The 11,707-nt window shown below is 49.0% G+C and overlaps 1 protein-coding gene across 1 annotated transcript in view; it reads right to left on the bottom strand.

Moving 5' to 3' along the window:
- The window catches only part of MEOX1 (mesenchyme homeobox 1), a 29,189-nt gene extending 22,270 nt beyond the window's left edge, over window positions 1-6,919 (bottom strand). The window contains exon 1 of the mRNA XM_006897860.1: window positions 6,448-6,919. Within this exon, the coding sequence (XP_006897922.1) occupies window positions 6,448-6,916 (469 nt within the window). The 5' untranslated portion in view covers window positions 6,917-6,919. The remainder of the gene's footprint in view (window positions 1-6,447) is intronic.
- Window positions 6,920-11,707: the final 4,788 nt, after the last annotated feature.

The raw sequence follows: 11,707 nt of genomic DNA, 5'->3' as shown, positions 1-11,707 counted from the left end.
AGAGTGGAGGGACAGCGCAGGAGGGGAAGACCCTCTATGAGGTGGATTGATCAGTGACTGGGATAATTGGGATGGGAGTGTCAGAGACAGTGAGATTGGCACAGGACAGAGCAGAGTTTAGGGCTGTTGTACATAGGGTCGCTATGAGTCGCAAGCAACTCGACGGCACATAACAACATAACAACATGGGCCTTTGGATTCTTCCATCTTGGAAGTTAGTCAGGATCTTGTTGCTGTGGTAGAAACAGATTTTTTCCAGAACTTCCTTACCCTGTCTGGGTGGAGGCCTAAGTTGCACCCTAGTGCTCTGAGTTAAGACAGTCAGTGTCTGGGCCCAGAGCCTCCTCTACCAGAGGATGGACAGGAGCTCCAAGCAGGAGACAGAGGACACTCAGAGGGACCTGGGCAGAGCATGGAGTTCCTTAAGGCTTTTTTCTCACTTAGAGATCTGGTGTTGAGGTTGAGGTGACAGCTTGGCCCTGCCCAACAGGGATGGACTCTGTGCTGGGGACCTGCAGAGGTCAGGCAGGTGGGCTGGCATCAGGCTACAGCTGCACGGGCTCCATTTGAACTCACTAGGCCACTCTGCCTAGCCGGGCACTGAGCGCCAACAAACTGGGTGCAACCAGCATCAAGAGAAGACTTTGAAAAGAGGAGGAGGCCCACTTAAACGTTTGGGAAAATACCTTTGAGGGGTTACCAAGTGGCAGACAGTATACTTCTCATCCACAGATGAGCTCATTCACTCGTTAAGGCAACCCTCAGAGGTAGGTAAAACTGCTCCCACTTTTCAGAGAAGGTCTGGGCTCAGTGAAGGTTAGGACTCACCTGGGATCGGTCATACAGTCAGGAAATTGTAGCCCCAAGATTAGAAGCAAGTCTGTGTGGTTAGCACACTTCACCATGGCCTCACCCACCATCACCATGCTGAGGCCTGGTCCAGGGAGGTCAGCCTAGTGACCCAGGGGGCACACCCTGGGATTGTCCATTTATTCTGCCCTCACCACTAGCAGAGTTTCCTTCCTTTTGCCTTTGTCAAACAACCCCCTTTTTTAGAGGCCCTGTCCTGAAATTGTCTCCTCTTTTTTCTTCTCTATTTGAAGACGTATGAGTTTCAAGGTCTGTTGTGATGAGAAACAATATCCTGTCCCAAGTGAAAAGTTGTGGTAAGAAAGCTCTGCAGTCCTCTCCATTCTCTTTCATTGGAGAAAGGATCCTAACCCTGTCTGTCTGCACCTGGCCCTCACATCTGTGCTCACTCTGAGTTGTGATGGAGTGAGGCTAGAACAGGTGCTTGGGGGGCCTTTGCCCACAGAAGGCCTTGATGTGATGCAAAGAAAGGCTCCCTTTCTTCTAGACTAGAGCACACAGACACACAGCAGAGTGACAGCTAGATTCCTGGTGCCTCAGCCATGACCACAACTTCAATGTGTTGCCTAGCTGCAACAACCTGGTACTTGGGGCTCTGATTCCCGTGCCCCCTGGGGTGTTCCTCTGCAGAGTCAGCTCAGCCTACAGGAGGGTGTTTGTAGGTCTTTCTGACCCCTGCACTCTCCCTGACCTTAGCCTGGTTTTACAATGAGATGGGTTCTCTGTACACCTCTCTCGTGAGCGACAATGTCCAGAACCTGATGTGTTTTACAGAAGCACAGTACACAGGCCGAAGCCATCATGCCCGGCTGATACAGAGTCAGTTAACTGGACACTTACAAGGATTTAATCTGGTGCCTCAGAACTGGTACTAATTTGTCTTGGAAAAAGTACAGTCAGAGTCCTCTTTAAATGCACGGCTGAGGAGCCTTGTCTCCATTTGTCTTGAAAGAAGGGCAACCAGAGTTCTTATACGCAGGTTCAGGGTCCTTGTCTTGCGTACTTTGGGCATGTTACCAGGAGGGACCAGTTTCTAAAGACACTATGCTTGGTGAAGTAAGGGTCTGTGAGAAAGAGGGAGACCGTCAACTAGATGGATTGACAAAAGGGCTGCGGCGGTGGGCTTACGCACAGGAGTGACTGTGAGCACGCAGGACCAGACAGCTTTTTGTTCTGTCATATGCTGGGTTGTTATGAGTCAAGCTGACTCAACAGCCCCTAACAACGACCACCGGACACTGAATCATCTCCTACGTGCAAATGTTTTTAAGCCTTGGGGAGACTGTACAGTTGTATCAGATGTCATTTCAGCCCTCTGGATCCTTCCAGTTTATGAGAAGGGCAACCATGTGCAGATATAACTAGAATGCAAAGGAGTGTTGGTAGCAGTGGTGGCGAGGTAAGAAAGGATCCTTGAAGGGGATGGTTTCTGAGCTGGGTCTTAAAATAAGTAGGATTCCACTGGCAGAATAGTAAGGGAAGGGTATTCATGGCAAAGGGAAGCTCTAAAGCTGAGTTAGAGATGGGAAAAGAAAAAGTAGAGTGCATTAGCACTCTGGATAACTTGGCTGCTGGGCCAAAGACTGGAAATTTGAGTCTCCCCAGAGGTGCCTCAGAAGAAAGGCCTGGCAATTTGCTGCTGAAAAACCTGCCATTGAAAACCCTGAGGTGCACAGTTTTGCTGTCTGGCCTGTGAAGCTGCCTTCAGAGGACATCGACTAGAGGACAAGTGGGTTTCCCAGGCAAGTAAATTGGCTTGGCTTCCTGGGAAGGTGAGAGGGCGTGGAGGTGGGGCGTGTGGTTTGAAGAGGAAGGTCAAGGGCACAGGAGCCAAGGTGGAAAGTTGTTTGCCCTGCACAAAGTTAGGATTTGGAGGGATGGCAGGAGAGCAGCTCTTGAAGAGGAGTAACTTGGAACACATAGTCCAGGCGCCCTGATAGAGGATGAGACCCGAGGCTGTCCTGGGAATGGCAGGTGTGGCATGTGCGCTGGAAGCAACTTTGGGGTGGAGCGCCGACCAACACTTTCTATTTGCCAACACAGTCTTCCTCGCCAGCTGTGAGAACTCAGCAGTTTCAAACTGATTGCCATAGTTGTTGCTTTCTGTAGCTGTGCCTCGGCATGAGGCAAATGGGGTCTGATTAAGGGTGCTGGGGGCAGAGCGGTGGTGTGCTAAGAAAGAGCTTTCCCAGGCTGTGGCCTCATTCACCTGTAGCACGACCTTCTCCTGAACCCCACCAGGAAATCACCACGAAATCCCTCACCCCCATAAATTTCAAACAACCACAGTAGCAAGGACAATTTGGGGGAAAACACTAGCGACCTTCCCTTGAACCCCATCAGGAAATCACCACAAAATCCCTTACTCCCATAAGTTAAAGACGACAGTACCAAGGACAATTTGGGGGGGGGGGGAGGACAGTGGCCCTGCAGCTGTCTCTGGGACTTCCCAGTGTGGAGGAGGGCCAGGCACCCCAGTCTTCTGGGTTAGCCACACAATTAGCTACAGACTATCTCACCAGAGCTCCCAAGGAACCCGTTTCTGATTTACTTGAGCACATCAACCTCATCTTGCAGGAGGAGCGATGAGGTGCTGATTGGGGATGGCAGAGAAAAGATGGGGAAAATAGAAAATGCTATTATAACAAACTTGCAGTGACTTCCAGCTACCAGAGCCTCCCCAGGAACCCACCATGGGGTGGATTTACCAGGCATGACTTACTCCTCTGCAGTCAATCTCTAAGCTCTAAACTCCTAATTGATGAAAACCAGATTTTAGGGCCAGCCATGATGGCAAGGAATTCTCACATGTTAATACCCTAGGACTCAGGAGTTTCTGAGGCAGTATGTTTCAAATAGTTCCCCAGTCCTTGCAAGTACAGGAGTGTTTGTCGAACCCTGTATTCTGGAGTCTAAAAATTCAGACCTGATATACCTCAATAAACTGCTGTTTATTGAGCTCTTACTATGTGCCAGGAGCAGTGTTAATTTATGGACCACTGCATTTAAGCTTTGCAGTAACTCTCTCTGGAAGGTACTGTTATTTATAGTCCCATTTAAGAGCTGGGGCAAACAGAGCCTCTGCACTTGCCCAAAACTGTGCAGCCCAAAACTGTGGCCCTCATCCTGCCTTTCTGACTGAACATGCAACATTAAGGAAAGCACTTCGAGTATAAAATGTAAGAGACTCCCCAGTAATCAAGGAAAGTAATATTTTAGTGCAATATTTTTTAAAAAACCAATGCAAATGTTCACAATTTTTAAAAAGATAACAAGATGTCAAAAACAGTGACAAGCTTAAATGAGTGACACTCAATGGGCAGGTTGGATGATGGTGGTCGAGGTTCTTTGTGAGTTTCTCTGTTCTAAGTTGAAGTTCTGATTCCTGGAGCTGGTTTAGAGACTTGGCACAACATTTTCCCTTTTTTTTTTTTTTAAGATTCTTGCAAAAGAGATCTTTCCTGCCTTCTTCCCTTTTAGCTAAAACCAAAACATAGAGAGGAGCAACTGGGCAATAAAGCGTGGAAGAGAGTGGACGTGGGGGCGCATAGGCATGGACTGAATGTCAGCTTGTCTTGCATGGTTCACTCTACAGTTGCTACCCCTGAGGGGACCTTGCAGGTGAGCCAGGGACCTTTCACCAAGAAGTCAACCTCAAAGTCTGAGTCTGCGAGGAGCAAGGCGTTCAACAGGGGGCGCCCTTGTGCTCCGGGTGTGGTGTGGGGGGGCGGGATGGTAGTCAGCAGCTTGGCATCTGAGCAGACTCCCCTAATGCAATATCCGGTCATTCACTGAAATGTAGAATGATGAAAGAGATTTTGCCTGAGCCCGGGAAGCTCTTGATTTGCCCATCTTTTCCCAACGCCCTTGGTTTACCGTTCCCTGGATGACAGAATGCAGCTTGTGGAGAGGGGCAGAGGGGGAACAGCTCCACGCAGGGGCCAAGTCACTGAGAGTTGCTTGGAGAGGAGAAGCAGAAAATGCTCCAATTCATGGCAAATCTCGAGCCAAGCAGGGGTAGAAATCTAACCTGCTTGGGATTTAAAGAGCCCTTCTGTTTAGCAAAGGAGTTCCAGTGGCTCGACTGCTAACCGAAACGTCAACAATTCAACTCCCCCAGCCACTTAGTGAGAGAAAGATGTGGCAGTCCACTGCTGCGGAGACTGGCAGCCTTGGAAACCTCACGGGGCAACTGTGTTCTGTCCCGCGGGGTTGCTAGGAGCTGGAATCCCGTCTATGGCAGTGAGTTTTGGTTTGATCTAGCCAGCAAAGGAGACCTAGTGCTGGAGTGGTTAAGTTCTCACTGCTAAGGGACAGGTCTGCAGTTCGAACCCACAGGCTCCTCTTTAAAAGAAAGATGTGTCCGTCTCCTTCCGCAAACATTATAAGTTTGGAAAGCCCACAGGAGAGAGTTCTGCTCTGCTCCTTTGTGGTCACTATGACTCAGAATGCACTTGATGGTGACAGGTCTGGAGTTGATTTAGCAGCCTAAGTGGGACATTAATGTACTTGTCTGCTAACTGTGGGGTTAGCGATTCGAGTCCATCCAGAAGTGCTCTGAAAATTCAGCCACTGAAAACCTTATGGAACCACTTAATGGCAGCTGTTGTTTTTAGTGTTTTGTTTTAAGCAACAGGGGTCAAGCTGTGGTTATTAAAATCCATCTGATTGTATCCAAAGGGGCTTCTTTAAGCAGAGACCAAATATCATTCAAGGATGAATATTTCAAAATTCGACTCAAGGGTGTAGAAGTTGGTGTCTGAAACCTTGGACTTGCACTCACTTACAGGCTAGCCTGGGACTAGGGCTTCCCTGCGACAGGGAACCAGGAGAACCAGATCAAGCGAGCTAGTCAGGCTGTATCAATCCATTTTAGTAGTGGACCCCTCAAACTCTCAGCCTCTCCTTTCCACATGTATGGGATAGAGGAAATGGTGAAACTTCCTGGAATTTGGACACCATTGAGAAAGATAATCACCAGAAAAGGACATGTTTGGTAGAGCGAAAACGGGGGAAAGGTCGACTGGAAACCAAGGGCCTCAATGAACTAGATTGATACGAGAGCCATAGCAGAGGACCCGGGCAGACTAGTGATCGTGAACGTGACACGGGACTGTGCCATAGCACATAGAAGGTCTCCGTGGGTTTACATCAACAGCAAATAACTCAGATTTCGAACTTAGACCACTCAAAAGAGATAGTTCTGATTTCTCAAAGCACCTTGAACCTCTACTATCATTGCACCCCCCACTGCCAGAGAGGCCTCTCGCGCCCCTTCCTTCTCAGTCTGAGCTCTCTGGGAGGCAAGACCACCTTGTCTTTGCCCTCTCATTTTCATTCTTGCTGCTATATCCTCCCTGGGCCCCAGGAATGTCAGGGATTCAGGCGCAGTCCCCATCACCAGAGAATCCTAGAACTCTGAGTGGCAAAACCCCTGAAGGTCACCTGGTCTGGTGCCTTGGGGTGAGGTAGCTGTACTGTTCACCTTTCCTGGCTGTGGCAGCTAGAGAAGGTGAGGGACCTCCCCAAGGTCACACTGTGTGGAAAGGGACACTCAGCAGCTCCCCGGTCACCTACCTGAACTCTCCTTTTTCCGTCTGCTTGACTTCTTCTCCGGCTCATTGGCAGTGCTCCCAAGAACCCCATAGTCCTCGCATGGACCTCCTAGGGTGTCCATCAGACCTGGGCTGCTGGTCCCCATCTCCCGGGAGCCCCCGGCTGGGCCTGGATTGAGCCTGCGCAGGGCCTCTGAGACAGGGAAGTGCCAGTCAGGGTGCTGTGGGAAGGCGGGGTGCTGCTCAGTGAAGATGCGGTCCTCCCGGGGCAAGCTGTGCGGGGTGGCTGCCAGGCAGGAGGCTGAGAAGTCAGGGTACACTGATGTCGCTGTTGCCGGGAAGTCTGGTTTCTGGTGGAAGGAGAATGGAGTTGGCGGGTAGTGGGGGAGCCCCAAGGTCCCACTGCCTTCAGAGTGGGAGTTTCGAAGGCAGCCCCAGGCAGGGGCCGGGGGAGGGGGGCTCCTCATGCAGCTGTTGGCCACAGGATCCATCTGTGTCTGTGGTTCGTCCCCTCAAAAGTTTGTCCCTTTTATACTTGTCAGATGCAAATTATTGAAAATGAAAAAAAACCCCAATAATAAAAATAATAAGAAAAAGAAGTTCAACAGAAAATTCACCCCAAAAGGGGAACCAAAACAAACAAACAAAAATCCTAACTAAAGTCTCTCCTGAAAGTATGCAGGCAAGTGGCCCACGCGGCACATGAGTGACACCACCTGTGTCAGACTTCAGTCCTTGCTTCCTGGCCCCTGCACACCAGCCTGCCTATTGGGGTCCCTGGGACATGTGTGTGTCGTCAGTGACACTGGACATTTTCACTGGCCCTGCCCAGCCCCACCAGCTGATGAGGAGCTCGTCCTGGTGCCCTGAGGCAGTGTGCCTGCCTAGGGCTGGCCTCTGAGACACACTTTTAAATCCTGCGGTGGGGAGAGAGTGACACATTTCTGAAGTGAAATGTGAGAGAGGAGAGGGAGGGGTTAACTCGCACACACGATCCCCTCCAACCAAAACCCGAGCAGGCAACTATTAATCATCAGAAACCTTATATGCACATCTAATGGGATTTGCAGATGGAGACTTTTAAAGAAACATTGTCTGTATTTTTTTTTAAAGGAGGGAGAGTAGCTCACACACACAACCTCTTTAATGTGCCTCCTGTAACACTATAAAGCTATTTTTATTGCACTGTTAACAAAATTCCCCCAGTCTTGGATTTGGAAAAAGCCTTAAGCCAGATCTCAAATCCATCAAATGCCAAATTCCAGGGAGTGGAGCTGGGGATAAGTGCAAAAGACAAACTTGCTGATTGCATTTGATTTAAAGACCCTTCTGCTGCTGCCTGCAGAAAAGGAAGGGGGATTAAAAGAAATCTTTTTTGCAAGTCTCAGTGGCCCTCTCTGCTCCATGGTATATAAAGAAAGACACACTCCACTAAAAAGTCATTCCTCTTGGTCCAAAGTGACATTCTCACGTTCTTAGTAACTTGAAAAGAAAACAACCTGATCTTCCTTCCGCTCTTTAACCTCCAACTTATGCGCCAATTAGCCACAGTCTTCTCCAGAGGACTTCCCAAGTCCTTTTTCTCCCTGGCAAAGGGAAAGAGTCTTAAAGAAAGTTCTTGATGTTTCCTCGGGCCTCCCCCCACCTGCTCCCTGCCCCTTTCACCTCTACCCACCTGCTTCCCTTTGCTGACCCCAGAGGCTCAAGGCTTCTGTGGAATGGAAGCATGGAAATTGGAATCAGGGGGCTTCTAGTTTATTGTAGTAAAACCACATATAACACAACATTTGCCAATTTGACACTGCTCACGTGTACAGTTTAGGGGCATCAATAACATTAATCATGTCTTGTGACCATAGTTGTTAAATTTTCCGTCACCATAAACAGAAAACTCACTAGTTCTCAAATACTGACTCCCATTTGAGGGCATTCTTATTCTTCTTTGGTGTCTTCTTTGGCCAACAAGTGGCTTGGATCTTCTTGGCTGGTGCCTATCAAAGGGTGTGGAGCAGCCTGGACCAGCAGTCTGCTCCTCCACCAGGCCTTGCCAGTCTCCCCCTCGGACTCTTGGACTTCCTCAGAAGCTGACATTTCAAATGCCCGAGGGTCAGAGTTCCTCTCCCACTAGATATTTCTAGAGCAGTGGGATCAGGACAGAACCAGACACAATGGGACCTTAACAGCAATTTCTCTGCTGGCTTGTCCCAAAGACACCAGGAATTCTCTGGGGGGGAAGCTATGAGTCTTTGCTCTGCCACCTGATGGTTACACCCAGGAGGATATGGGAGATGCTTCAAGCAGGCAGAATAAAGCTGTACGGAGTGTGTGAACTTGGTCCAGAAACAGATACTACTCTCCTGGAAGGGGAAGCTGGAGTGTCATGGAGACAGTAAAGGCCATGGTGTCAAAGACCCAGAAAATATTCATTGTCCAGGGCTTAGCTGTTTCAAACACATCTCCTTTGAACTTTACAACTCTCTTATTCTGGATAAAGAAAGAATTCTCTTTGATGCTTTTACATATGAAGAAACTGAGGTTCAGATCAGTGATGCATGCTGCTCAGAATCACACAGCCAACAACTAGTAGGGACAAGAATTGCCCTCAGGTCTGGCGGTCAGGTCTGCTGCAGTTCAACACAGTGGCGATAAACATAGTCTCTGTGCTTAGAGAGAGCTGAGTTCAAGTCCTGGGCCTGCTACTTCCTAGCTCCCTGTCCTTGGACAAGTCATCTCATTCATGTGAATTCCTATTCCTCATTTGATGATAAAAACTAGTGTTCACCTGCTGCCTTCAGCACTTCACACACTCTGTGACCCCATAAAAGCTCTCAGGCAAGAGCTATTCTAAGAAGAGGAACCTGGAGCACAGAGAGGTTACGTAGCCTGCACAAAGTCACACAGCTGGCACGTAAAGGATCCTGCATGCATACCCAGGTGGCCTGGCCCTGCTGCATCAGAATGTTCACTCTGGAGATACTTGTAAATCATAAATCTGATCCTTTATGTAAAGTAGGCCATTAATATATGCAGCTCTCTCATTTGCCTGTTTAGTTCTTGCTAATTTTGGTGATATTGAAAGTGGGAAGAGGGAAAATTGAGGTTATTCTATGGAATTCATTGCTGTGTAGGCTCTGGAAGGAATCCATGGGAGGTTGGGAGGAAGAGCTGGACTGTCAGCTTCCCTAGGAAAACCTTCCCAGGGGCCTGACAAGCACAGCCCACAGGCTGTAACTGGATTCCTGCTCCAGCCTCCGCATCTGGCTGAAGGACCCTATCCTAGGAGGCCAAGCAGCTTGGCCCTTTGCCCCTAGATGTGGTGGCCTCTGGGTCACAGTGGGGTGGGTGGAAAGGTCAGGAGAGAAAGCAGGGAGGGGGCATAGCAGGGGTACTCTAGACTGAGAAGGCCAGGCCCTGGCACCCCGGCGCCCACACAGCTGCTAGTGTCTGTCAGCCACCCCACAGGGCACGGCCGGGGGCCCTGCTGGCCTCTACATCTTCCTGACAGGCCCCTTTTCTGAGGCCAGGAAAAAACAACAACAGTTCCTCCCTTCACGGCAACCCATTTGTTAGATGAAGGCTGGGGCCATCACCTTTAACCTCCTCAAAGTCAGCGTGCCTTGTCAAGGCCCATAGGCCTGAGAGACAGAGATGGATGAAAATGGCTGTTTGTAGAAGAAAACCTGGTGGCCAGGCGGCCAAGGGGAGCAGAGTTTCCAGGAAGGGAGGAGACACCGGTTTCTGGTTGTTCTTGGGGGTGGCAAGAGGAGGAACAGGAAAAGCGTGAGTTGGGAGGAAGGCCCCCAGGGGCCTGATGAAGGCATTCTGCTTAGCCAATACCTGAGCCATCCCAAGGAACTGCTGGAATTTCCTCAATCGTGCACAACAAACCAGCAAGTCCTTGGCAGTGGACTGGCTTCCGGCTCGGCCACCCCACCCACGTGCACCTAGAGACACGTGGTGTGAGGAGAAACTGGGCCTGGAAGGCAAGACATGGATTCAAGGTGTGACTTTAGGTGAGGCCACCCCTTCCCTGAGCCTCAGTTTTGTCACTGGTCAGGAGCTGTTAACAGCCCCAGCCTCATGGTTTGCTGCGCACACCAACTGGAAACAGAATTTGCCTTCTCTTGTCAGATGCTGAGAAGATGATACAAAGAGGGGAAAGGAAATGCCTATTGTAGGCCCCTAGTACCTTCTTTGGCTGCATCATGTGAAGGCTGAGATTATGAAGTCGTGTGCTGGGTTCAAATCCTAACACTGATATTAATAAATTAGACAGCTTTCAGCAACTCTATCACCTAAGACTCCATCTGTAAAATAGGGATAAGCTTTTTCTTTCTTCCACATTGGCCTGCTGAGAAGAAAGTAAGGTGATCAAGAGAAGCTCTTTTGATAGCCAGGCATATGGCCTAGTGGCAAGAAGTTGTGCTGCAATCTTGAAGGCACATGGTTCAAAGTCACCAGCTGTTCCATTGGAGAAGGATAGACAATCTTCTCCTGTGAGATTAACTGCCTCTGAAAACCCACTGGAGGGTCAGCTGTGGGTCAGTTCTAATTCTATGGTACACAACAACACAACAATATCAAAATGTTAATGATTTCCCTTTTGGTCTCCTGGTTCCTAGAAGGCTCTGGAATGTGTTCATTTGGCTGAGAGAGGACCAGATGAAGTTATCAGTAACTACTCAGTACGAGATCATGTGAGTCAGACAAGATATATGTTACTTAGAAAGGCCTGAGGGAGTGGAGCAAGAGCCTGGTGTTTATTTGACTGTATACATCCTTGGCTTCTCAGAAGACCTTGACACAGCGGGCTGAATCCTGTCTGCCAGCCTGCCCTTCAGGGTCTCAGAAGGCCCAAGGAAGGTGATGCTCAGGACAGAATTGAAGCAATCACGGAACACATTCTTCATGATCAGGACCAGGACATTTGCCCCAGCATCCCCCCAAATGGGATCTTTTCTCTAAATATCACAGAAAATAGAGACAAATTCTTTAGATCAAGATTTCTCTCTCTCTCTCTCTCTCTCTGTGGTGTTTTTTGTGTTGTTGAGTCTGAACCAAATCACAGCTGATCTTCCAGTGGGTTTTCAGAGACTGTAAATCACACAGGAAGGATTGCCCATCTTTCTCTTGTGAAATGTCTGATGGAGATATAGATAGGTATATGTATAGATATAGAAATCAATAGATATAGATGGATATAGATTCTCTCAGGAGGACAATGCAAAGTATTATAATGGAATGTGCAGAGAGCTGAAATTGGAGAATAAAAAGGGAAGAAC

The sequence above is a fragment of the Elephantulus edwardii genome, unplaced genomic scaffold (assembly GCF_000299155.1).
Source record: "Elephantulus edwardii isolate Elephantulus edwardi_28Jun2011 unplaced genomic scaffold, EleEdw1.0 scaffold00216, whole genome shotgun sequence".
Taxonomy (NCBI): domain Eukaryota; kingdom Metazoa; phylum Chordata; class Mammalia; order Macroscelidea; family Macroscelididae; genus Elephantulus; species Elephantulus edwardii.
Note: the sequence above shows the minus strand (reverse complement) of the source record. Positions and strands in the feature narration are given on the sequence as shown.